The sequence below is a fragment of the Bombus impatiens genome, unplaced genomic scaffold (assembly GCF_000188095.3).
Source record: "Bombus impatiens unplaced genomic scaffold, BIMP_2.2 scf_1055, whole genome shotgun sequence".
Lineage (NCBI taxonomy): Eukaryota > Metazoa > Arthropoda > Insecta > Hymenoptera > Apidae > Bombus > Bombus impatiens.
In genome coordinates, this window is record NT_177474.1 from 100,604 (window position 1) to 127,337 (window position 26,734).

General features: G+C 38.3%; 2 protein-coding genes and 1 long non-coding RNA gene across 6 annotated transcripts in view; 2 read left to right on the top strand and 1 right to left on the bottom strand.

The window, feature by feature from the left end:
* Nucleotides 1–11,605: 11,605 nt before the first annotated feature.
* LOC100741991 (potassium voltage-gated channel protein Shaw-like) lies at nt 11,606–20,806 on the bottom strand. The gene is made up of 7 exons (XM_003493172.3): nt 20,475–20,806; nt 18,525–18,919; nt 17,108–17,560; nt 14,670–14,957; nt 13,839–14,048; nt 12,454–12,636; nt 11,606–11,879 (listed from the first exon to the last, which is right to left on the bottom strand). Exons 2-7 carry the CDS (start codon nt 18,819–18,821, stop codon nt 11,640–11,642), a joined length of 1,671 nt encoding a protein of 556 aa, XP_003493220.1. The 5' UTR covers nt 18,822–18,919; nt 20,475–20,806; the 3' UTR covers nt 11,606–11,639.
* Nucleotides 20,807–21,556: 750 nt separating this feature from the next.
* LOC117152296 lies at nt 21,557–22,546 on the top strand. Its single transcript, XR_004462635.1, has 3 exons — nt 21,557–21,687; nt 21,878–22,004; nt 22,362–22,546. It is a non-coding gene; the product is annotated as an uncharacterized LOC117152296 (long non-coding RNA).
* A 3,953-nt stretch (nt 22,547–26,499) lies between these two features.
* Nucleotides 26,500–26,734, top strand: part of LOC100744306 — a 60,252-nt gene continuing 60,017 nt past the window's right edge. For all 4 annotated transcript variants that reach the window (XM_033323493.1, XM_012391298.2, XM_012391299.2 and 1 more), the window contains exon 1: nt 26,500–26,734. This exon is cut by the window's right edge and continues 308 nt beyond it. The gene's annotated coding sequence lies outside the window, so the exon portion shown is untranslated.

Here is a 26,734-nt window from a genome sequence, read left to right on the forward strand (position 1 = left end):
GGGCGGGGTGGGGGTGTAGACAGGGCGCAGTGGTGGGACGAGTGGCGCGCGCAAAGCCCCGAGTGCGTATGCGTTGGGGTAGTCACTACAACCGCCACTATCTTCGTCATGACTACGACTAAAGACGATGGGCATGACCACGACCACGACCACGATAAAAAACTGCATGTTAAACACGAACGGGGACGTGGATGTTTCGGGTTCTGCGAGAGCACCGATTTTTTGGGAGTTTACGTTCGTGATGTCCCTTTGTTTCTGCCTTTCTCGCTCTATACGGTATATCTATAGCCGTGGATGCCGCGGAACGATACAGGCTGCGGGGCATTCGTCCGGGTTCCGTGAGATCTTTTTCAGCCGTGGTTACGCGAACCTGCTTCTGCCCAACTTGCTTCTCTGCCTAGTTTTTCCATCAGCGTACCTACGTGTGTACATACACGTATATGTATACGTGTGAATGTTTCGTTTGTTTCGAGGGAATTAGGGTTTCAACGATTTCAAGGGATGCTTCGGTTCTAGAAACCGGGCGGTTGTTGCGTGGAGAAACGCGAGCTTCTTTGTTACGGATTTTACTCTTTTACTATTTCTTTTACTATTTACCCTTTCATATTTAGTCTGAATCGTTGTCTAAATGTAAAAGCGGTTCGAAGTAGTTACTGAGAGACTAACGTTTGTCGATATATCCATCGACATCGATCTTTCGTAAATTCGTGCAGTCGTCGATGAGTTAAGGATCAACAGACAACTGTTTGCTTGAACCCTTTAAGAAACAAAGGAGTTCAGTATTTTAATTGCGTCCTTTGTAGTTCTATCGTGGTATCCACCTACAGCAGAAAATGGATAATAGTATTGTTTTCTGAAATTAAAAAGTAAAAACAAAAGAACAAATCGAGTTATTCGCTTGAAACTTCTTGTAACGCTTTATGCTTTATATTTCAGCAATAACATTTTTATAGAAATGCTTACGAACATTTTTCTCGCATTCTTTCTCAAAATTATAAAATACCGAGGAGTAAAATATGAATGACGAACGTGGTTTATTAGATGTAGAAATGAATTCTCTCCGATTTTTCTGGAAAATGGAAAGGGTTCGTTTCCACAGTTAATATATATCGTATACGATTTTCTACATATTTTTATTAATTTACGATTTTTTAAATTTTGCTAAAAAGGTCCAATTTTCTAAAGAAGATGGAACAGTTGAAAACACGTCCACTGTATTGATATCTTTCATTAACTTGACCTTTACGATACGCTTCTTATGAGATCTCCGTTTTGTTGTTGATCCTTTTCCATGTTTCGATCGTTTCTACGAAGAGTATGAAGGTTCGTAAGGAAATATGGGAATTTCATAATAACAGGACGCCAACATCAGCAAGTAAATGTGTAGAAAGACCATACGAATGAAAAGACCGATATTATTTTTGCGCTGCGGACGTGTATTTTTGAAATTCTTTTCATAACTGCCTTTGTTATTTTTTCCAATTCTATTTCAATATTCAATTATATTCTTAAAAATTCTAATTAAACTAATTAACACGTACTTCGTTTGCTTCCCTTTATTCATTCATTCATTCATTTCTGTGCGTTAATTACATAATTAATGTGTGCATTAATGCATAATTAACGATATTTATGTCTTGCATTACCTCTGTGATAGTATTCTTCTTGTACCACTTATACCTATAATGTTTCTTCTAATAAACTATTACAATCGTTTGTCTACCCTTCCAAACCTAAAATCAGTCGACAATACGCGTGTGTTTCCATATTTTCTCCCATTATTTGAGTCGTTATTTCATCCCTATCTGACTTGTCTCACCTTTCCTTCATTTTTTCTCGCTTTTTCCCATCCCAACCCTTCTCTCTTTCAACGAGGCGTCAACGTCTTAAAGGGGCTGCTACCAGTAACGCTTGCTCGATGACGAGGGCGACAACGATCGATTCACGAGGCTCTTTTCGTATCAGGTCCAGAAAGACGGGAAACGTGCTTGCGAAATAAAGCTTCTGTACTTATTGCTAGCCACGTTTCTGCCACTAAGAATGCAAAGGAAATAATGGCATCTTACGGATGCAACGGATTATTTTATCGTTGTCCGATGAAATTAATTAGAGAATCTTCGATTTTGCGTTTAAGAAAAGAAATTGATAATTCATATTATTCTAACTTGATCGATAATTTCTATTTAATATATATCGATAATTTTTCTTGCAATTTACCTTAAAGCTAAAGTTTTCAACGAATTGCAAAACATGTTTTGATTACATAGATTCGCGTAACTCTTGTCTCCATATATTATGAAACGGACTAAGAGAATAAGGCGAATGATTTCATGAAAATTTATTGCGCTTTTTCGAATTGATCAGTGATAGAATAGGCGTGCTGTGCCTTATGGCTTGAGGCCAGCAGGGGTTCGGAACCCAAGAAGGTTCAGATTGAATTTAGGACATCCCAAAAGTGATTTGGCATGGAAGACATGGAATGAATCCCTATTGCAGCTAATACATTTACGACAGTAAGAATCCGATAAAAGTGGTATAATTTTATTAAGGATGTTCCTGCGTCTATGGGAAGGAAATTCTTACCAAACTCTAAGACTTTATGCAATTATCGAATTGAATTTATTAAATCGCGAAAAAGAACGTCTGTAGATTTTTCTTTAATTCAACCAAAGCCCATGAGATAGAACCACAAATGTGGTTAATTGTTTCATAAGACGGAGAGTAGTTTCAATAGTTAATTTCATACGGGAACGATCTCCGTAAACTAGGTTTTAAGTTTCTTCTACGAGGATTTGGCGCTTCATACGGTTTCTATGGTAGTGCACAGAGAACTTGAGTGGTATTCAAATAGCTTCGATTATGTTCTGGGAAAGGAGATTACCTTATACTCCAAATACAATAACGGTTTAGACGATATAATCGAACTCATTTTACGCGAGATTCTCGTATTAATCGTTCTGCAAATTTAGCTCCGGCAATTCGAATAATTATTCGTACAATTATAGTAGTTTAAAAGTATATTTATACAGCCTAGACAATTTACATCATACAAGCGCTGTAGGATAGGAAAAGCAAACGAATCCTTTTCTCAGTCTCCAGTTGAGTTCGAATGCGGTTCAGTCTACCGTCTTATTACGCCCACGTCAGGTTACTTTCCTTAATTTGATGTTACCGCCGGAGTTCTGGAAGCTGTGCTTTTAGCACTGTTATGGTACTTCCAAGTAAAATCCTTGCAAAAAAAAAAAAAAAAAAATTAACGTAGTCCCTTCGTACGTCGTCAAATTTAATTTAGTTTCTACGTAGAGGAATAAATATGTTGTAAAAGGCTTATGGGAATCGAAAGTTTGTTGGACAAAAAGAAAGGATCCTCCCCTCAAAGGGGTTAGTTAGCACAGTTAGCACAGTTAGCACTGTGCAGGAAAATTACAAATAAATACTCGTTGCTCAAATAATTTGGAAATTGCGACGAAGAGACGATAGTAAGACTTGAAAATGATTACGCATTACGAAAATTATGAGTATACTTAAAAGCTGTATCTCATACGGTTAAATTGAATATGTTTGCATTCCGTTGCTAACCATCGCATGTGTATTGACATACTCGATGCGTGTTAACGCATTGTAATGACAGATTCATGCTAGCATTACGTGATACGTGCTAAATTCAGAACTTCATTCATCGCTCTGGATATTTCATTTTGTTTATGTAAACTGTTCAATGTTCCAATGGCAAATGAAATGCTGTTATTCAGTGAAAGTAGATGGAAAGGAGAAAAAGACAATTATACAAGCCATAAATTAAATTATCTCTCTTTGTTTACAAAATTTCCTAGTAGTTGACAGACGTAATAACCAGCGTACATCGTTTAAGAGAAAGGTACATGATTCAACTCGAAAGAATGTCAATTATCGCCATTATTGAATTTTATTGAATAAAATTATTACTCGATCATAATGCTACGATTGGAAAACAGTGGTTAAACGTCACAAATATTGAATTAATTTAGAGTGTCCTGTTACTGTAGAAGAGCCACTTTTGGCTTCACATATGGCGCCAAATTGCCAAACCACAATTCTGAAGCAGTACATATACGTATACACATTACGTTAGGGTATCGTGACAAGCAATATGCTTCTGTTCTACTTCAGCGAGGATATTGCCCGCGGGTGTTACCGTATCGTAAGATAGAATCGATATCAATGAACAATTATATTATTTAGAGCGACATACGCGTTTGCACAACGCAATCTCATAAATTATTTTCTAGACTTTGTTACATCGATTTTTATACTTCGTTAGCCTTACGTTCGTAACATAAAAGCTGACGAATCAGCCATCGGCCCTAATGGACGTATTCAAAGAAAAGATTTATTCAGAAAATTTGCCATATTTTTCTTTATGTGACAATTTCTGCTATACAGGCAATTATTGTCTCTGTATTTTAGAATTTTGCTTTACGTAAGCACATATCGATATCTAAGTTAATTTCTCCTATTATTAGTATAGTAAATATCTTCTTCCACTTGATTCATTACGAATTCTAGTTGCGGTAAAGTCGTATCACAGCACCGTTCCATGTTCTCCAGAGAAACCAATTTTGTTCGATAGTGTTAGTCGTGAGACGCCATAAAGGAACAGCGATAAGTCGACCGGTCTCGAACTTTTGTTCGGTCGCGTATTTCCAAACAAACATTACCATGCTATATTGAAGTCACTGAACTGCGATGAACTAACCTGAAGTCGCTGAATACCGAGCAAGCAAGCGCATAAAAATTCGCAACTTGGCTGATCGAATACGTCGACGTTCTACTTGGTTTACTATGATTCGATTCGAAACCTCGTGGATACGGGCTTGTACGTAACAATCTAGCGGAACATCGATATTCTGTCGAAGCAACGTTCGGATTTCAAATCAATTTTTTCCGAAGTTTCCCTACCTCGATCCTGTCACGCTAATAACAAACCAACGAGACAAATTAAAAAATGTATACGTTAAACGAACATAGTATTTAAATACACGTAAAATGTCCACCGTATGAAAGTATATCTCGATGAACGCAACTTGTCCGTAAATTACGTCCGATTGTTAGAATTTCATCCCCAATTCGAAGTTACGCTTTATTCCTGGTACCCTCGAATCAGCTCGCGAGCAATACCGAACCCATAGCAACTGCCCGGTGTATCAGCGATTCGTGTGCTCTGGCGAGCTGGCCAGAATATGTATGGAAATCGTCTGAACTCGTCGATAAGTCAACCGTCGGATCTGTGCTGCGGTTATAGACGATTACGAGTAACCAGCCGACAATCTACGACGCGAGGTGCAACGTTTAATCGATTACAAGCCGAAACGGAACGTCGACCATCGATCCTCCTATGTGAAAAATTTCTCTTCTATCGCAATTGTACCTGTATTTTCTAATGACGAATAGAGCGAATGGAACTGCTAACGTTATAGTCTTGATAAACGTCTATTGCTCTAGTCGAGTATTTGTCAATTTATGAACCTTTCTTTACGAACGACGATACCAAATAAACGCTACAAAATACGTGGCAAATGCACACGCATTCTTTAAAAACAACAAATATCTCCAAAACTATATTTAAGATTCCGCAATATTTTTTCTCTTTTTATTCGTCGACCCCGTTGCGTTTTAACAATTCGTTTAATGGTTGTACGTGATTCAGTATTACTTATTGCCTACAAATATGCACGATGATTTATAGGAAACGAGTAATTACAATCGTTTCTCGTGTCTGTTCATAGATACTTTGAAATTGCAGCTCTTGTTAAATCGATATTTTCTGACGGAAACGAGCGACAGTTAGTTTGCCCCCGTCTCTGTACACATGCGACGTCCCTATCGTGATAGAACGATGATCAGACTCGTGAATGTCACATAAAATTTCATCCGACCCACTTAGAGAACCCCTTGAACGAAAAAAAAAAACGCAGCTCCTGCAATTTTTATCTCTGCAAGTAATATCTTGCCTGGAAAGTTAATTAAAAATTCATCATTTATTCGAACAGGTATGTTTCATTTCGCATGTTTCACAATGGGCTTCCTCCAAGCCTTTTAAACATACAAATTGTCACTCACGGCGACGAGAAAATGGATTCTCGTTCGTTCGGTGTTGAATAATTGACATTCAGGGAAGAACATGTTTCTCGGCTACGAGGAATCGTCTACTTAAAGTATTCAAACCTTTCGCCTCCATTTTCCCCTTCGAATTTAATTAATGTTGCGAAAGAAGACGAAGAAATAAATTTTCTTTCTTAATCCATAACTGAAATTATCTTGGAATATCGCGATGAAAAATGTATAAAAGATATATTCGGAGAAGGGAGGAGTATTATTAACGTGCCGCGTATTTAACGCCATTCTTTTTATTAAATAAATTAAAATTTAAAATACATACAGTAGTCCTTCTGGTAGCTGGTTTATTTTAAATTAAAATACATGTATCTACAATTATTTAGAGCTTCATATATGTTGCACGGAACAGTTTAATGCACTGTCCATTCTATGAAGTGCGAAGTAAAAATTTGAAGCGAAAGGAGAAGTATTGAGAAGTACATTTTTCATCTGTTTTCAATTTGTAGTTAAATAAATAAGTTTAATCGATGACATCCGCAAATCGAAGCAGTGAAAAATCGCTGTAGAGAGAAATAATATTCATAAAAATGATAGAACGATGACACGTTACTCGTTTAAGACAGATCGTTATTCATTTGAGACAAGTAACCTGCTGGTCATTAGTGTGTTACTTTATCATCGTAAAATATAAGTTATCGATGATCGTAAAACGTAATTTCATGAGGTTCCTATCTGTTATTTTACAGATCCATTAATCTGAACTTTTCCAAGGAACAGCATTTAATAATCAACACTTAATAAACATTTAATAAGCAACACATTTCCATGAAACGAATACAAACAAAATATACAGAAGAGTATACAACGAATATAATTATTAGCTACAGGTAAACATTAATAACGTGTGGTTTCTGATGGCATAACAACGACAAGACAATAATAATTTACCTGTACTAATAAATTAAAACATATTCCGAATTATTAAATTATCCTGCCTTGACACAATTTTGTAAATTATGATTTTATAAAAACACGATTGTGTCGCGTACAGAAGACGATTTGTTAGGAGACGAAGTTTTCAAGGTATGCACGAAACAAAATCTTAAGCAGTGAAACTGTCGTTTCCTTTGTGTGGCCAGGAGAGAAAGGAAGAAAAGAAGGTGAATTTCAATGAATAATGCACTTTTAGCTCCTTACTCTTCTCTTATCCTTGCGTCCATACAGTGTCTCCCTGTGAACGACGGTGCAAAAGGAACGATCGAAAGTTTGAGAATTATGACGCTAAGCAGCAAGAAAATAACAGAGGATAATATGGCGTGAAAATTGGGAGAAAATTAAAAAAAAAGTTTAATCAATTGCAAGAGTTTATTTTATCAAATTTAATTTCAAATTAAATTTAATTAAAGACGGTTAAAGAAAAAGTGTCAAGATAAACGTTCGGAAAATAGCCCTTGAATTATAAAATCTCTAGACATATCTTTAGATCTTACATCTTCTTCTACTTCTATTTATTTGCGCTTTGAACAGCTTCCGGTTACATCTCCATTTACCATATTTTATCTTATCTTGTATATCATCCTCGCCACAAAATCTATCTTTCCACCCTTGTAATCTCACTAAGTTAAAATTAAAACCAAAAGTGAAAATTATACTTTTTGAACTTCGAGAGACAGATGCGAAGTATTCTACGTCCTGTAGTTTGCTTTCGCGAGAAAGCGAATGCATTTTGGGAAAAGAGGTCGGTGGAATCTTCTCTGCGAGGCTAACTTAGTAATTTGGAAGATGACAAGAGAAGGGAGAAGAGGCTGACAGATGAGGAAAATATCGCGGAAGAATCCATTATTTCGTGCTTTCTAAGTAGCGAGAGACCGAGATAGCTTCCATACAATGACTTGCAATTTGAATGACTTAAAATAATTTGTAATATCAACGATGAATTCTTAAAGAATCGTATCGTTGTATGTCGTAAGAATAAATTTCCCTATCATCTTAAAAATTAATAAAAAGCACTCTGCGTCTTCTGATTTCAAAAGAAACTTAATCAGCCTATGAGAAAGCGCGGCGTATCGTAATAGAGTATAATAAATCAGCGAACGTCAACAATCCATTATCGTCCGCGTTCTTTACACAACAATCAGCTACGAATTAACCTCCGGCAATCCTCCTGCCAGATTCACCGCGTGGAAGCCCTCGATCCCCGGACTATTCTTAGCAGCATTAAAAAAGGACAGAGCGATCGAGTTTCCCAGGTGCTCATAACGTATGAATCTCGAAGGGTAAAAGATCAAGAAAACAAAACGACGATATGGAGAATAGAGAAGGATTGTTACGGCAGATCTAACGTCGTGCTTCTGAAAGAAAAATCGAAACGGAGGGTAGATCACCGCGATTCCGTCTTTGGCTCTCCACTCTGCTCCCTTGTTCCCGTAATTCATCTGGACACGGTGACAGACACGCGACGAAAAGGTAAGCCGGTCTTAGAAAAAGCCAGACGTCTACGGGGGAAGTTCTGGTCAGCCGCAGGGTCCGTGATGGGACGCGGAACCGGCGAATGGAGAGCGGAAAAGAAGAAAATAACCGAGACATAAGGAGCGAGGCTAGAAGCGATACGTGTGCACGTCGGGGGTAGAGAAAGCTACGTTTACTCGCGCATCACGTTAGAAGAGGTTCAAAGGTATACCCGGGGGGCCTATGACGGTGGCTAAAGGGCGAAGAGAGGGATGGCGTTCTCTCTGCCTCCTCTACCCCCGAGCAAACTGCCCTACCCGGTCGATGCCTTACGCTTGCGCCTTGATACCCGCCGCCGCCCCCTCTTCGCGTCAACCTTCCTTCGCCCTCTGTGAATCTCCCCGCGTTTGAATCGGTGATTAAAGTTTCACCTCGCTTCCGTTCTTCGTTTTCTGCCCTTTTCCCTTTTTCCTCATTTTTCTCTTTTCTTCTATGTACTTCTTTTCAGCCCTTTTTTCCTTTCTTTCGTCGTTTTTGTTCCTTCCGCCGTCCCTGTTTTCCTTTGCGGCCAGATGATAGGGAAACTCTGCCGCCACACAGGAAGTGTCTCTCATTGACGGAAAGGGCACCGTGAACCGTACTCGATTCGTGCTATCGGGCTTGCTTCAGCTACAAATGTTCGCTTTTCTCACAAAGAACTTTCAGCGTTTGTAATTAAGATACAACGCCCCTTCTTTAATTTCGTAAACATTTCGTTGTTCAAACATTCTTTGTTTCGAGATAATTTTACTTTTTACGTTGCTGCAGGGGACGTTCCTGTACTTTATTCGCTCTGTTTTATACGAATTACGTTATAGAATACATACGAGTACATTTCCATACGAATCAGGCATATCATTTTCTTATTTTCGGTGATCCCTAGTTTTCGACGTATTTGAATTGCCCTTTTGGACAAATTTATAATTAGTCTTTCGTTGAACGTTGAACTTATTTATAATAGGTGGAGTTTCCAGGATTTAGAACATTCTCGGTTTCATGCTACGTTGCGTGCTTATCGCTAGCGTTACTCGCCGTTTTCTTACTTCTTCATAGAAAAAATTCCTTGACCCTACGTTTTTGCTTCCCTTTTTCCCTTTATTCCGTCATTTGCATTCATCTCACAAACGGCGAAGATTTCTTTTGCTTTATAATCAATGAGCAGGTTCTAGCATGTGGCCAACGGAATACTTTATTAATATATACAGGCAAGATCAGCTTGGAAAAGGATGTGTTCACGAGGAAGTGGTTTCACATATCGTTTAATTTAATTTATAAAAGAGATACAATTTCTAGAAGTATTTTTATTTGCAAAGCAACTTTTAAAAGAAGAGATAGCATAAATATTCAAAAGATGTTTCTACCTGCTACCTACTAATCCTTTCCTTTTCTAGTATAATCAAGTTACCCTTTTTTAAAGTCTTCATATCCTTTCAGCACTCACTGACTTCGTCGTTTAAATATTCAGAAGGAAGAAACAGCGACACGTTCGCAAAAACTCCACAACCGCGCCTCTCCAGGCATAAATAAAGCATCTCACGGATTAAATATACGCATATACATAGGTATTTACGTACGTCCATATCGTCCGCCGAACGAGAATTAACTCGCCACATCAACAAAGTTGTACCAGACGTGATGCACGTTAAGCCAACGAAACGAGAAAAATTATAAATATTCTGTTCTATACGCGTGAAGTTTTTCTTTAATCGCACAGTTGATTATACAATTTAATGTAGAATTTTAGAGACTCGGTTTAATTAATTCCGTTTAATTGCAATGTGCCAGAAGATGGAGGCTTAAGAGGAACGATTAGTTGCCAGATTTATTGTTTTTATTCCAAGAGTTTACGACCAATAAAACGAAATGTCCGAAGAAGTTTATTTAAAATCTCTATAAAATTTATATACGATACAATGTGTAATGTTTACAGTTTTTTACTTTGATCTAGAACTATAAAACGATAAACAAGTAATTTGGAGGACCAGAAACAAAGTGGCACGAGAGCTCGCGTATTCGGACGTCAATTTACTTTGTACAAAGGTTCAATTACAAGCATGCGTAATAGTTTTGCACGAAACATCATACATAAATGCTTTAACTTGTTACGCCGTGTACAGTGATTTACATGTGTATTAATCAATGTGAATTTTTTATACTACGCACGATCAAAATGATCGATAGATTTCTAGTCTCAAAATATTTTCTCTTATCATTGCCCAAATTCGTTCTGCGATAAATTGGCCACATCTGTATACTCAAACGAGGCTTAATCGGAGTTTTAATCAAGATTCATCGAATAAATTCTATGTTCGAGCCAAGGACCTTATAAAACGAAAACTTTATACGCGGATTCCATCCCCTATTGCATCACAGTCTCAATCAGACGATTTAATAAAATTTACGATTCAACGATAAAAACTACGACGAAAAAGTAGAAGTATTTTCCATAAATTTTAAAGATCGCATAGACACTCGTACAAGGGCGTATACACCGTCGAGAAGATTTCCCAGTAAGAAAGAAACGAATCCAGAGAATCAAGTTTTACACGTGCACCGCTGTAATCCGAGTAAAATACGAGTCGCGCTATTGAATCGAGTATCATTGTGGAGAAGAGAAAGAAACTTTTATTCCGAAGGGAAGATAATTTCAGGCGAAATGGATTAAGATTTCCAGCATTGTCGCATAAACAGTGACGCGTAGCCAGGCGTCGCGTCGTCGCGTCGAACTAAATGAATTTTACCTCGAGGATTTCGCGCCGACGTTCACTGCTTATTCATTACGCGCCTTTTCTCACCTATATTCATTTTTATTCCAACGCGATTGATCAATCACCAATTCGGTAAATAGGTCGGTTATTCGAAGGTGTGACTGTGCCATCTTTAGATTTGCGAATCTGTCACTTTAGTCAAACGGTTCTAATTCTGACGAGGTTTTCTGACGAGATCATTGATTCTACGCGAATAATCTGATTTACGAGACAGCGTGTCACTCGTATTTAATAGGAAAATAAATAGAGGAGAGTAATTAAATCGAATTTATTTATGCGCATTAACTGTTACATCGTTTCCAACGTGTCTGGCACAATGATGTAAGTATGAGGTATATCTTTGGAGGTTCCTGTAAACCAACTTGCCTTTTTGCCCTCCTCCCTTTGATACGTATCATACGTAGCCCCATCAACTGCTGTGCCATTTTTCACGGGATTGTTGGTGGCAAGGTGAGGAGAATCCACTCTGTCAGAATTTATGGTTCCCGTGACGGTGGATTCTTGCGGCAAATTTATCACGATATTAGGCTGTGTAAGAGGAAATACCAACAAAAAAGCATGAACAAGTTGCTTTGAAAGTGTAATTAGTACACACATTGTTATTAATATATTTGTGTTCAATGTAGGCGGTCTTTACACGGTACTCTTGCATTTTGCATTTTGTTTCCTTTGCGAAACACGCTCAGACAGTTCTTAGCGAGGGCTGCTTTCAGCATCTGGCTGGTTTCTCATAAATTGTAAAAGGAAACCTCCTTTTCCCTCACCGGAACGTCTAATGCGTTAAAATCTTGTTGCAGCTTTATTTATTAACTGCACGGCATATGAATCGTGTCGGAACGGGGTTTGTATTACCTCGTTGCGCCTTTACGAGCATTCAGGTTCCTCAATATGCAAATCAAATGGACGCGAACGTAGAGTGTCTCGTTATTCATTAACGACAGTTCTCCGGTGCATCGAGGATTATGTAATTCAATTTTATACAGTAATTAAGGCAGCCGGTATTCTTTTAATTGGTCTATCGTTTATAAAATTTACCGATTTACTGGTTACTGACAGAATGACATCACTGCACACCTCAAATTATCAACGCATAGCACATTACCTGCAGATTGAAAACATTTTCCAACCCTATGGTTGCTGGTCTCCGTCTCAGTGACCTGGACGAGGTATTGGGAATAAGTTGAGATTGAATATCGTTGGCATCTTGGTAACTCAAACATCTCGATCGTCTTGGTACTTCCGCTGGTAGCACTCTTCGCCTTTGTTTCGGTAACTTGCTTCGAGCCTGTAACAATTTTTACGTTGTTTCATTAATTTTTGCGATTTTTGCTTTATTTTTGCTCTAAATTCGTCAAAAGAGATTCTATCAAGATCGACGACCCAACACGACTGTGATCTCTTCTTGTTAGAATTACTTTGCAAATTATTTCAATGAGACTCATGTTCGTTTCGTCGATACGTTCTTCCTCCTTCGTGTTTTCATTACTCTCCCGCCAGTATCCTCGAATATGCTTCGTCGAAATGAAAAGATGTACGAAGCGGCTGAAATAAAGGTCGTGCAATCTCGAAACGTTTAATTTTCACGATGTTTTCCGCAGAACTTTCCGAATGCTCGCCCTCACGAAAGAAACTTTCGAGTTTCCTTAAACTCGCGGGTTTTCAAGTAGCGAATGCTGGCCTAATCTTGACAGAGATAAAACGTTTAATACGGAACTCCTTAGACAGGTAACGGTACGATGTATAGACTCGCGAGTTCGCCAACATCGAACTTAAAATATTCCGTTGTCGATTAATTGAATGGCGGCGTCAATGCGGTGTATATCGAGTACGCGTATCCGCGTTGCTCTAATGGCGGCGTAAAAAATTGACACCGGGGCGAAACTTCTTCGCCGGATAGAAAGTTTCAAATTGGCTAGCGAAAAGTGCAAAAGTTTGCATGTTGCTAGGCTGAATGGACTCCCGCTTCCGTGTTCTCGGTGAACGCGTTATTCAGCGTACAGGAACTGGTCCCCGAGCCAAGGCAAGTTAATCCGATGAAAAAAGGAAAATCTTCGCGCGTTACCTTCGCGTCAACTTCCTGTCTCGTTGAAAGAAACTGTGTCTGACACGAGGTTTATTAAATATGACTTGGGCAAAAGTTACTCAGGCTTAAAGCAAAAGAATTTTATGCTTGGGGCACGAATTTGTACAAAATGAGGGATTTAATTAACATTAATTTAATGAAATTTGATTCGTAGCTTCAGGTTTTAAATAGCTTAATTTGAGTAATCTTCAACGTGAGAATATTAAAAGAGGAAAAGTTTAGGAAGAGCGATGTCTCGCGTTGTGTCAGTGAGTACTGGTGAGCCTTCCATATATTTATTTTATTTTCCCATTCCATTTTTCTATCTGTCCTGAAATAGCGCAGTATAAATTCGTGCATATATATGTATAACGTATTCCAAAGGAGAAAGAAGAGATCTAAGCTTTTGAAAATGCGCTACGAACCTGCGTATGGGAATAAAACATGGAGAAGTTGCTGACGATAACAGGAACTGGAAGAGCGATAGCTAGAACGCCCGCAATAGCGCACAATCCCCCGATGAACATTCCGGGAAAGGTTTTTGGTGTCATATCGCCGTAACCAACTGTCGTCATGGTCACCAAGGCCCACCAGAGACCGTGCGGTATGCTGTCGAAGTCGTTATGCGGGTTTTCCTATCAGTCAAACGAGATGTATGAACGATCGTTTTAAGGTTTGTGCTTTCGAATAGGAACATTTAGGTTTCAAAAGGAAGAAAGGACCGCTTCTAAACATGAAGATATTGTTCCATATATTCGCGAAACGATAATGCATCGTATTTGGCATTTGACAGTAAAGTAACGAGTTACTACAAGTACAATATACATCGGTATGTTGCTGTTACTGTCAAAGATAAATGAAAAATAATGCCTGTATGGAGAACCCAACGAGAACTTGTTTTATATTCGCTCGAATTCCTACAAAACTATATCCCACGAACAAAGATTTACACGCGGTCTTAATCCTCTTCTCAAATTAACTTGTTCAAAGAAGTAATCAAGGAATTCGAACTGAAACGTTTGCACGTAGTGAAAGTTTCAATATCGATCGTGCTCGGAGATCAAAGCTTCCCCCGAGCGAAACTTGTTCGTAGTACTTTAATATTTTAACTCCTTTTCCAATTATTACGTTCCGATCGTCCAACTTACACAACCTGGAAATCTTGCACCTGGTATACTCTCGGAAAGCAAGTGTAAGCACTTTTCGAGAAGTGCACTTTCGAGATGCCAATTCTCCTTTTTGTCCAATCAACTTACTTGAAGACGTTCTGCGTAGAAGATGAGACTGGCGAAGACGACGATGCCTAGAACGAGGAAGAATACCAGCAACGCCAATTCCTTGGCTGACGCCTTGAACGTATGGATCAGAATCCTAAGTCCTGGGGAGTGTCTCGTCAGCTTGAAGAGCCGCAGGACTCGAGCTATCGACAGAATCTCGAGATACAGGCTGGACTTGGTAAGGAACTCCGTGTAAAAGCTCAACGTAGCGGTTAAGTCTATCGCGTTCACTGGTGACACGGCGAATCTCTTGAAGCTTGGGCTTACCTGTAATTAAATCGATCAATGAATCAGACCTTATATGTCAGATCGTGCTACAACATTGAAAATTTTGTTAATTTCTATCTCGATGCCAATCAAATAAATAGACACGAGTTTCCTTCTATTCGAAAATTTGTTTCTTCCAACGATCAGATAGATTCCGAGGGCTCCGCTGTAGATTGTAAATGAGAATTCAATAATTGCGCTATTGATCACTGCGGAGCGTATGGTTTATGCAGGATTTCGCGTAGAAGTGAAAAATCCTCGGTACTTTGTCCACATCGTTGGTATTTTTCTCACGTTCCCAACCGTTCCTCGCCGAAAAAAATCAATACACGAAATCCGTATTCCGGCTTTCAAACATCACGCGAAATATAAATTACACGGAATGATCTTTCGCGAGTCGCGTGCAACGTCATTAAATCTCCTTCTAATATTCGTTTTGATTTTTAAAAGCAACGACTTGCTCCGCTGGAAGCTATTACTCTGCGACTAATCAAGGTCTAGATGAAATTATGATGTGACAGTTTAAAAGCAAACGTGACATTTCATTTTAGTTCTTGGTAGAAATAAATGGTTTTTAAATTTCGTGGCAGTGGATATTATTCGGCGTACGGTGAAACCGGGCAGGTTATAATTTCCTTGAATTTATACGTGTTTCAACGTGTTGGGAAGTACAGTAGTAAATACAGATACCCAATAAATCAAATAGTACTTTTATAATGTTTTATATACGAGCAAAAACGAGTCCTGGATAAAGGGATAATTAACGAATGATTTGTTACGTTGTTTAGTTGGAAACAGTCTAGTCAGCATTTCTAGTCTGGGATTTTTGCTGATTTACTTCCATAAAAATCTGAAACATCGTTGTATCTATTAAACACGGAGAAACAAAATCGGGAAGTCAGAGATCCAACTGGTTTTTCCGGTATTGATATATCTTGAAAAAAAAGTACAATTGTAAGCTTAACATAACACGTATTCGAGACAGTCGTTAAGTTAATTGAACGTCGATCTAAAACTTCTCAAATATCGATTACAAGTTTTCGCGATCGATTACACTTTCTTCGACCGTAATATCATGCCTTGTATTGTTTCTAACAATAATTCTTTTCTCGCGAGTGTTTTCTTTCGCCGTTAATTCGTTATTTGCGGCAATTCACATTTAAGGCGGTTTATCAAGAAATAGTCGAGGTCGTCTGGTACGTTAATTTATCTGTGTTAGCAAGCTTGCCCCGAACTAGCTTGCACCGAATTGAATTTGTTTACCGCACGTAGCACGCGCAAAAACGTGCTTTGTTCTAATGTTGTACCATTGTGTTTCACTGGGTGAACCACTTTTGCTCCTGTCACTCACGTGCACTTGAAAGGGACGTAATTACATCGCGGGGTTACTTCGTTATTCACTCCTTCTTAGCTTATATAAAATGCAATAACAATGAAAGGTTGTACGATAATTAAACTAAACAACCACGTTTTATTTGGATATTCTACGTCCTTTAAACACAACTCGAAACTGTTAAAAACTGTCTATCAAAATTTTTAACGGAAATATTTTAATTCCAATTTCCTCGTTTCAAGTACGGTTTTGTGTAATTGCATCTCATATGATATAAACATGCATGAAACTAGGGCAATTAATTGATTTTAACGAGGCGTAGAGCTTCACGTGCAAAATACTGCATTAATGATAATTTTATGTCATTTAATGTATATGGTGTCGTAGCAAGATATGTAATATAATTAACCAAATGGTTCTCTGTAAAGCGTTCGATATTTGCTGATAAATGTAATAAAATGCCCACAGCACACCTTTATAATTACAACATTTTTTCTCGCTTTTCACTTGTAGATTACGTTGCAGTTTAGTTGGAAATAATCCTCTACGTTATACGTTATACACATACGTGTGTATGATCGTGTATAGAATGATTGATTGCTAAATCTTTACCTTTTCGCCTCCTGCGGCACATTTAATCATTCGATAAATATTTATTTAAAAAAACTGCATAAAATAAGAGAGAAAACGTTATCTATTGATTGTCGATGAAATGAAATTCCAAGGGTTTAACTCGAGGAAAGAGGTGTAGCTTCGAGCTGTCGAATATCATAATTACCCAGCTATCGTAACAACGATAGGACAATTTTCTACGTACCAAGCAGCGAAGAGTAATCTCCAAAGTAAACCAAGCGTTGCACGTATGTTCAAGGTAAAAGAGCACCGGATAAGAATCGACGTGATCCACGTATCCGCTGGATTCGAAATGCAGCGATTCACCGTTCCGTTGATTGTTTCTCGATTGTTTCGTCATCGTGTGACTCTTGAGGCAGAAGCAGAGAACCGAGAGGCAGATGAAAAGTATCGACATACAGGCTATGCACTTGGCCGCGGTAGAGGAGTACGGCTCGTCGAACAGAGCCCAGATCCTTGGCCGTAGTTTTTGCCATTTTGTCAAGGTCCCTCTGTTGTATTCCTCCTCGTAACCGAAAAGTCGCGCGATCTCCTCGTCGCTTAATTTCTCACCCTCTATGTCCAGCTTGTCGAGAATTGCCAGCGTTGCTTGGGTGTCCCTGTGCACGCTGTAGGTGCTCCAACAACACGGTTCCACCTGAAATGTATACGTAATTGGAAATTATACGCGTCGGCGATGATTAGAACTTGGCTAATTGCAGATCACGTAACTATAATAGATAGAGATCGTATTCCAGCTACATATCAAATAATTTCTTGGTCGTGATAAATTTTTGTGTTATCGCCGAGAGATTATCAATTATAATATAACGCTGCCTTAATTAGCGTGAGCGGATTTTCGTGAGATCCTCCAGGAGAAAAAAAGGATCAGACGAAGACGAAAAGGTTAATTGATATTGATTACGTCATTAATTAACCAAGAAAGCGCAACGAACGAATAGAAGACCCAGTTTCTACCGTTATCTGTGTTTCACGTTTGCTACACCATTATATTTTACGAATGGTAAATTAGACGATACAAACAGCGTAGAAGAACTGTGTATTTCGTTTTTCAAGAAATAAAAATACTCGCTAGAGCACGTTAGACAAATAATCGATAATTTGGAAACAAATTTGTCGTGTGTCTGGCAATTGACCGCAACTTAAGCGTATAATGGATCAGAACCTAAAATCAAACGCTGGATGTTTGTGCAATAGAAACTGTCATCGGACAAACGTTTCTAACCCGGTGACTCGATAGCAGGCCCGTGATTTCTCCGTTTTGAAAGAGACATTTCCTGCGATATCAAAGCATATTTGTGTCCGCGCTGCTAGTCTGGAAAATGGACAGGCAACCAATGTTAATTATGCAGAATCGTTAAACGTTATGAAATAATGCAGTTGCGTTTCGAATCGAATAAACGGTCGGAATAAACGATCGAGTAAAGTTAGAATTTTAGTTTTAGATGTTTTAAATGTTCAAACAAATATAGCGAGTCACCCATTCTTGTTTCTGTTATCTGCTGACTTCTTTTTCCTGATTCAGCGTAACCAGAGTAATCACGTAGGATTTTACATAAAACGAAGTCGTTTCGCGGTTGAAATAAAAGGTAATTGCAAACCTGATTAGAGTCCAGTCCCCAGAAGTCGAGTTCCTCCTCGAAAAGCGGACCACAAACGTCTGTCGGGTAATGAAGCTTTCCGGTACGATAGTAATTCAACACCTGGGCAAAAACGCCCGGATGGCGATCGTAAAAGTATTCGTTCAAAATAGGATCGTAATTGACCAGGGCTTCCGTTAAACGTGACAACCTAGTAGCTGGTATTTTCTTCAGAGTAGACTTGTAGGTTTCGTGTCGTACACCGCCGACGTTCAGGATCACCCGGTCGTTCCATCTGCCGTCATCTAGCTTTCTCATCCTTCTGGATTTCCACGGTTCGCATGGTAGAAGGAAAAGCTCGAATGATAACTCAGGCTTCCGGACGGCATTGATATCAGACGCCGAAATGGTAAGAGCTATCAAATAAAAATTTATCGTATTGGTAAAGGAAATGGCTGGACAATTTTCGTTTTTCTTTCCTCTTTTCTATCTTTTTGTTCTTTCTTTTTGTCTTTATTTTCTCACTGCTATGTATACAGGTGCGGTGGAATTTGTGGACGCAAAGAGACGTTATGTAATACAAATTGAATAGAAACGAATTTTACGTAATAAGATACTTTCCTAAAAGGAAGTGAATTTTACATAATCTTGATAATGTATATTTTGTCTGAGATACAAGATGAGGTTTTATCTTTCTTTTTCGATGTGATGTAATGTAATACTGTTTCACTACTGTTACGTAGTGGTTCTTTTGTCAAGGAAATTGTGAAAGAAGCTTGTTTACGGAAAAATTAAATTAAGGTAGCTGATATAGGATAAGAAATAGCGATGGAATAGACTTCCAATGCAATTTTTTAAGGTATGACTTTTGGGATATCGGCACAAATAGGTTCGTCCGTAAAAATGATCCAACGTAAAATTCAATTTGACGCAAGTGTACGTAATAAATTTCAAAGATGCTTTCTCTTACAAAGTCTCGCTAAAATGTTAACAAAATTTGCCGATATTCCCTCAGTTTATGGTAATATTACGACGTAAGAAACGTGGTTATTTCGTCTATCAATACTATTAACCATATGAAGCTGATACTTTGCAAACAATCGATAAATTTTGCAAATACTTCATTCTTTGCTTTGCACACTGTGCAAACACACACCGGACACATATACAAAACGCAATGTACGCATCTACCTGTACATCGAAGAAGATGGCATAGACGTATGCATATTTTCGTATTTTATTGCTTGTTAGCAGACGTAGGATCAATATTTTCATATTCCTATAGAAGTCGAGGATGTTGGCAAGGCAATCAATATGTACTTTGCGTTATTAAATTTACGACAACGAGAAGGGGTAGGTTTTCAAATGCAGCGTCGGGCAATTACGCTCGCCGTGACCACTGATTACTCGACATCTAGTTTTCTATTATATATAATCTACGCGAAAGAAGACCGAAGTGAGTATTACAACACCCTTGGGAAGGATTGGCCGTCGGGAAAAACTGATTGGAAAATAGGTTGGAAATAAGAACCATTCCAAGGGGAAATACGAGCCGCCCGTCAACTGTGCAATTTGAACGAAGCCACGTTCAGTCAAACGTAAAATCCGTACATCTTCTTAATGGTTTTTCTGTAGACTCGAAGGAATTTTAATTTTGACTTTTCCTTTCAGTATTTTGTCACTGAATTTTGTAATTGTATGTTAATGATGCGAGTTTATAGTATGCTGTGTTACAGTATAGCGTTAGTTAGCTTTTAGGAAATTCGATGCGCTTTCCATGCGATGTCAAAAATATATCGGGACTTAAACACACACGATCACCACACTTTATACTCGATCAGATCTTTCGATAATAGGTATCTAGTAAAATTATCGTTTCCACGCATTAAGCACAAACACACAAGCATCATGGCAAATATACAATGCTCCCACTGAATTTATTTTAATAAAAGATAAAATAATAATCCTCACCAATTATATACTACGCATCCGTTAATCATATTTTTATAACGATTTAAATAATAAGAACAATCTTATATCCTATATCAATCTACAGTCTATAAGAGAGATCAAAAAATTATTCACACTTGAAGTTTTTTTACAACTGAAAGTCACATAGGATCAGAACGATCCACTGGCGGAGAAAACGTCGATCGTTTCACCACAGTCGATCGAAGAACTCGAGTTTCACGCAGAAGAATAACCCACGAAGCAAACGCGATTTCTCGTTCTATAAATTCGACACTGTTTATTTGCGTGGCCAGTCGCGAACCTTCAAGTTCCATCGACACGTGAACCGACGAGACTGTTCCATTTTAGAAACGAACTGAAAAATATTTGTTTTCAAAATGTCGTTCATTCGTGTGAAAATCAACTAAGTGATGACCATTAAATTCTTCGGTATGTCGAATGTAAACGTATTCGATCTAGTTCGATATATTATACGATTAATGTGTAAATTGTATTCATAAGGGTGTACGCTTTTATGGAGTGACGATAAGCAGAGTTTTACAAGAAGGAGATGAAAGAGCAAGATAGAAACCATGAAAGGTGTAATATAAACTAATGAAAGATCAAAGTGTTCTGTGGTATACAGTAGTCTACTAGTATTTCAGTGCTGTCTCCGTAATTTATTTTTCGTGAGACACATCTTATGTAACTGAATTTAAGGATTTACGAAACTCTAATATAACATATATATTGTATAAATATCATATCACACACACACATAAATATATATATATATATATAAGTATTATATATAATATATATAAGTAGTATATATATATAAGTATTATATATATATATATACTTATATATATATATAATATATAATATATATATAAGTATTATTATATTATTATATAACTAATTTTAGTAATTTATTAGTAGTTTTAATAATAGTAAATATATACTCTAGATTTTATCTTCCAGTTATCACTGGTTTTACAATTTTTACCATATACCACTGCATAAGTATTTCGAATTTCGCGCGAGAATTTGATTGGAAGCGGCGCTGTTGCGCGCCGACCAATCAGGAATCAACTAAGCGACGCTACGTCGCGGGACTTCATTCTACAGTCGAAAATTGTGGCGTCGATATGTACCTCTCCGTTTCAACCGCGTCACCTTAACTACGTCGTATTTCCACCGCTATCCTGTTCCTATTTTACGCTACTATTAGGTTAGTTTAATTAATACTCATTTGTTTAACGATTTATTCGACATTATTGTACCGAAACTCATTAGTTTTTCGAACTTTTGTCGGTTCACTTTTTGTCGATCGACCGTTCGATTCGCTTATTGTCTCATTTTAATGTAACCGGTTTTAATTTTACACATTTATGTCAAATATTTGGTTCTCTCTTGCACAGATAGCTGGTTGATCACTAAAACGAATTCGAAAGAACAGAAATTTATGGACGCCATGATAATTAATGGATAATTCGATGGCTGTCAAGCGGATTTGGTGTTCGATTCGCTGTAGTAAATGCAGATGAAGTATGTATACGTTTATATTGTTTCTTTGTTGAACCATGCGTAATAAGCATTTGATGTACAATTGTTATATGTCACGGAGATAAGTAATTCGTATTAAATAATTGATTTGACATACAGATCGAGTAGTTCAGCGAAGCAGATTCTTAATAGATTCTTAAATTTTTGCTTGTAATATCGAAGTATCTTTTTTTTTTGTAACTTATTCATATTTTAAAGGAAAATTTAGTTTTAGTTTTAACTACTACTAATGCTGTATTATAACAATGCTTTATTGCAATGGTTTTAATTCAAACTCGTCTGTAATTCAAATCACTACACTCCCTCTGCGGTTGAATATGATTCCTATGTTGTCCATAGCAAATCGCAGAGGGCGTAAGAAGCACGTCGAATTTTTTCCAAGTCGGTATTTCAGAACGTGACACACAAAGCGTTATTTAATGTCACCACTGACGTGTCACGTCTATTCTGTCGTTAACATTAGGAGATACATACGTTGAGCGACATCTGTTATCAACCGTAGTTTTAAATCACGAAACGTCTGACCTCTATGCAGAAGACCCTGCACTACAAAAAGATTATCGGAGATCGTGAGACCGCTACTAACAACTGGACCAAAACAACGAAACGAGACGATGCATCTTCCGATGTCAAGAACAATTGTGAACACACGCGACCGGGTTGTTTACTCGCAGGCGCACAAAAACTAGGATAGAATATGGCCTGTCGGTTCGTTGAACGCTATGTATCACGCAAGCGAAAGCGCGATTCGGAAAAACGGATTGTTGAGAGAAATACAGCCATTACACGATTAAAAGTTATGGTCTTTGCGACGATGTCAATATCAATGACTAACTCGTTGCTCCACGATCTTTTTGGTAAGTTTGTAAATCTTCGTTTGATTAATAAATTCACGAAGGCTTGATAATTAGAATCGGGCACACGCGATGAGTTTTTACTGTCAGTAAAGAGCATCGAAGAGCATCGAAGAGCTATCAAGAGCATTTAGGTGCCAAATTTTAGGTGCGTCTAATCTAACGCTTCGTATTGAATTTAATTTATCAGGATTTTGATTATAGTTATTTTGTAAAAATAGTAAAATAGTTTCTTTTTTTTGATAGGCTTAGTACGCAGTCGTTTTTCGCGTGGGCGTCGTTGCCTCCGGATGCTGGATGACGTAAAACGCGATCCTTTCTTCTTCTTCGTTTTTTCCTCTTTTCTCTTTTTTCCTCCCCCTTCCCTCGTAATATCTTTCGACTGATACGGTTTTTTTTCCAGATTGGCAATCCGTCAGCTCGTAGGCGGCCCGTGATATGTACCTACTGTACTTTTTGTGGGGAAACGATGACGTTGATACGTTGTCGTTAGCGAGAAACTTTCCTTTCTTTGATGCAAGCCGAATCAATCGCGACGAACGATCGTTGTGTAGGTATATGTAGGTTTTGACACAAGTTGCCTTTACTCTTTCTTTGTCGTTCGTCGGATATTTGGAAAGGTTTCGTTTGGAGAATAGTAGTAGAAGAGAATTATTGTATAGATTTTTATGGGACGGCGGATGTTCGCTAGTCAAATGGTTTTTGCACTTCTGGCTCGTGTTTGTCGGGTCTATCAGATATTATTGTCGCGTATAGTCCACGATAGCGCATCTTTTCTCTACTTTTTCTCTACTTTGATATACGCAATTTGTCAATATAGACATTAGATGAATCGAAAGATTTATCATTTTCTTCCAGACAATTTTTATTCCATAGATTTCATTTATTATCACTGTGAATGTTATCTATAATAATACTGTATCCAATTAAATCATGATATTATGGATCTTCTGTTCCGCCTTCAAAATTTTGAGATTGTTAATTTGTCCCGCATATTTGAGTCTATATAATATGCATACCATGAAAGTGTATGTGTTATCTTGAATGCAAAACAGCGCGAACGTGTTAAGAAGCATACTATGCTTGTTGGGGCAATCAATATCTCGTATAATTCCTTCATCAATCGGATTCCCGTTAATTTCACATTCTCCAAGAAAGTACCCGTTCCAATATTCCCTAATTACCCTATTACACATTGGAAACAGTCAACTAGGAAATAAGGATGGAATTAATTGTAATATTTGTACTCTGGAATCGAAATCAATTCAGATATAGAAGTTTCGCTTCATTACTTCGTATCACAATTCTTCGTTCTATTTTCTGTATTCTTTATATCTATTCTCTATAGAATGTAGCTCAATTTTTATGAAAATATTACCTGAAATGTTTAAAACACGTTGAAATTTAATACTCGATTTCCTTGATATCAGAAAAATGTCACTTGCATCCTGGTCACTTTGGTTGTAGTTGTCCCATGTTTCAGAATATCTAGAAAGCGTTCGAACCTATCTCGTCTAACTCCGAAATTATTTAAAAATATTGTTTCTACCTTATCCTCTTTGCTCGCGATGCGTTTAAAACTTTTCAATCGGGTTGAAATCTATGCACAGTATAGTTGATCTCGCGAATGCTTATTCCGAGAAAGTTCGCGTTCACGATAATTGCAGCGTGTACTCGAAGCATGATATCGACTCGCGCTCCATTTGCACCCTCTGTTAGATCAAGATGCTAGATGAGGCTTAAATACGCTCGGAACTTGCGAACCTTAGACTTTTCCCCGAGCTTCTATCACTAACTGAAGACTACGAAAATGTTAGCAGCGTAAACGATTCGGGGTGTGTGAGCGCGAAAGAAAGGCAAACAGGCAATCGGAGAAGCCCGTGCTCGACTTCCACCCCTGTGAATCCGTCGGCGGATAACGGCCATCGCGATACCCTGTCTCAATTTCTTCCATGCAACCACTGCCATCTCCGTCATCCATTCATCCCTTCCCTAATTCTGATACTCTCCCCTGGACGAACGTGGCGTTCACCCTCGCCGCGACGATCAGTCTTCAAGCTTTTATCTCTCTCTTTCTCTCTCTCTCTCTCTCTCTCGGTCTTTTTCGTTTCCTTTTCATTCCACGACCTTCGTCGAGAAGGAAGAAGCAGCGAGTCTCACGGGGTAAAATTCATCGTTATACAGTGGAATATTTGAGAGAATCGACCTGTCCGTACATATAGTTATGCAAAAGTTCTAGCGCATCCGCGATAGTGATCTCACAATGATTATCAATCATACTTTTGGGAAATATCTCCGCGTGACGTCGTTTAGAAATGAATTTTTAGATATTTCCTTCGCGTTTGTTATACTTCACATATTTGTTGTTGGAAATATTTCGGTAGATAGACGTTGTAAAACAATGGAAGAGAGATAAAACGAAGCAATCTCGTCCGTTTTAACATTTACGCGGTTTAACGTTCGAGCGTATTAAATTTCCCATCTTCTGAAAATATTTTGATTAGGAAAAATTGATACAGGTGAAGGGATACGCGGAAGTTGGATAAGGAAATATCTGAAAACCTAATATGTATATTATATAAAAGAACGCGTATAAAAGCAAGTAATATTGAAAAAAAGTGGCAATAGCAAGGGGGCGATAGTGAATGATGAATAAAAATATAGCAACTTCATAGGTTAATGTTTTATTCATTTGTTTGGAGCAAAGGTAAATATGTACTTGATCAATTCTTTCTTATACGTACTTCAACGCTTTGTATATTTTTGTTCTATTTTTCAGCACGTTTTTATCGACTTTTTCGATATCTATACTATAATTCCGATAAAGTAATAATAATTTAGTTGAAACTGGATGTGAAGGTGGATAAAATTTTAAGCAAGGGAAACAATTTCCAAACTGATCGTGAGTCTCGCGTAACTCCGCACATGCCGTCACGTGTAATTGTACAATTTCCTTCTCAATCAATTCTTCGCACCCATATTCGAAAACCTATAAATTCTGACATCCGTTTAACCAGCAAACTCCTACGCTCTCTTCATCTCCACAAATTGCAAAAATGAGCAGTGCAAAAGTACATTCTACGAAGAAGCCAATAAGGAAAACGAACGACAGCTAGTTGCGATTCTTTCGTATGTTTCTTAAACTTAAGAAATTTAAAGATATAGGAGCTGCGGCAGGCTTGAGAACTTCACCTTCCAGTTAACGTAAGTTGGAACGGAAGAAGTTAGGAAAGAAGAAGTTCAAGAAGTCCATCTGCAACAGAGAAGAAAGCTTCGTGTCGGGCCGTAAAAATTACAAACGTTTACGTACAGAGATTAAAAGATTCTGCCTCTAAAGTAGTTAAATCTTCGCGATATTCAGCAAGCCGAAACAAGCGGTGTAAAAGCGTAAACAAAAGATTAGACACGTCTACACGGGGATGGCCATCTTTCGTCACACAACGGAATTATTGATAACATTCACACATCATTCATTAAACGAGGGAATGAAATTGTCTCCGGCCGACGTTACAGCCCGCCCCCGAACTCGCCACCGCTCGCGGTGAGACCTCTCTCGTCGACGGAGAATCTAGCCTAGTTTCGTGAACGTACCATGTTGGCGCTAGCGTCGGGCAAGGAGGCCGGGGTAGGTCGGCAAAACGAGACGATGTACGTTCGAGGGAGGGAACGGACCGTGGTGATAGTCGACGAGGACGCTGGGTGGTGAGTGCCACCGTTACGGGTCCTCCTCGGGTCCAACCGTCAGGACCAGGGACAATTTCTCGGTTCTCCTTCTGTTTGACACGCGTTTTGCCACCGTGAAACGGGGAAAACAACAAGAGAGAAAGGACAGATCGATAGAACCGGCGGTAGCGGCGG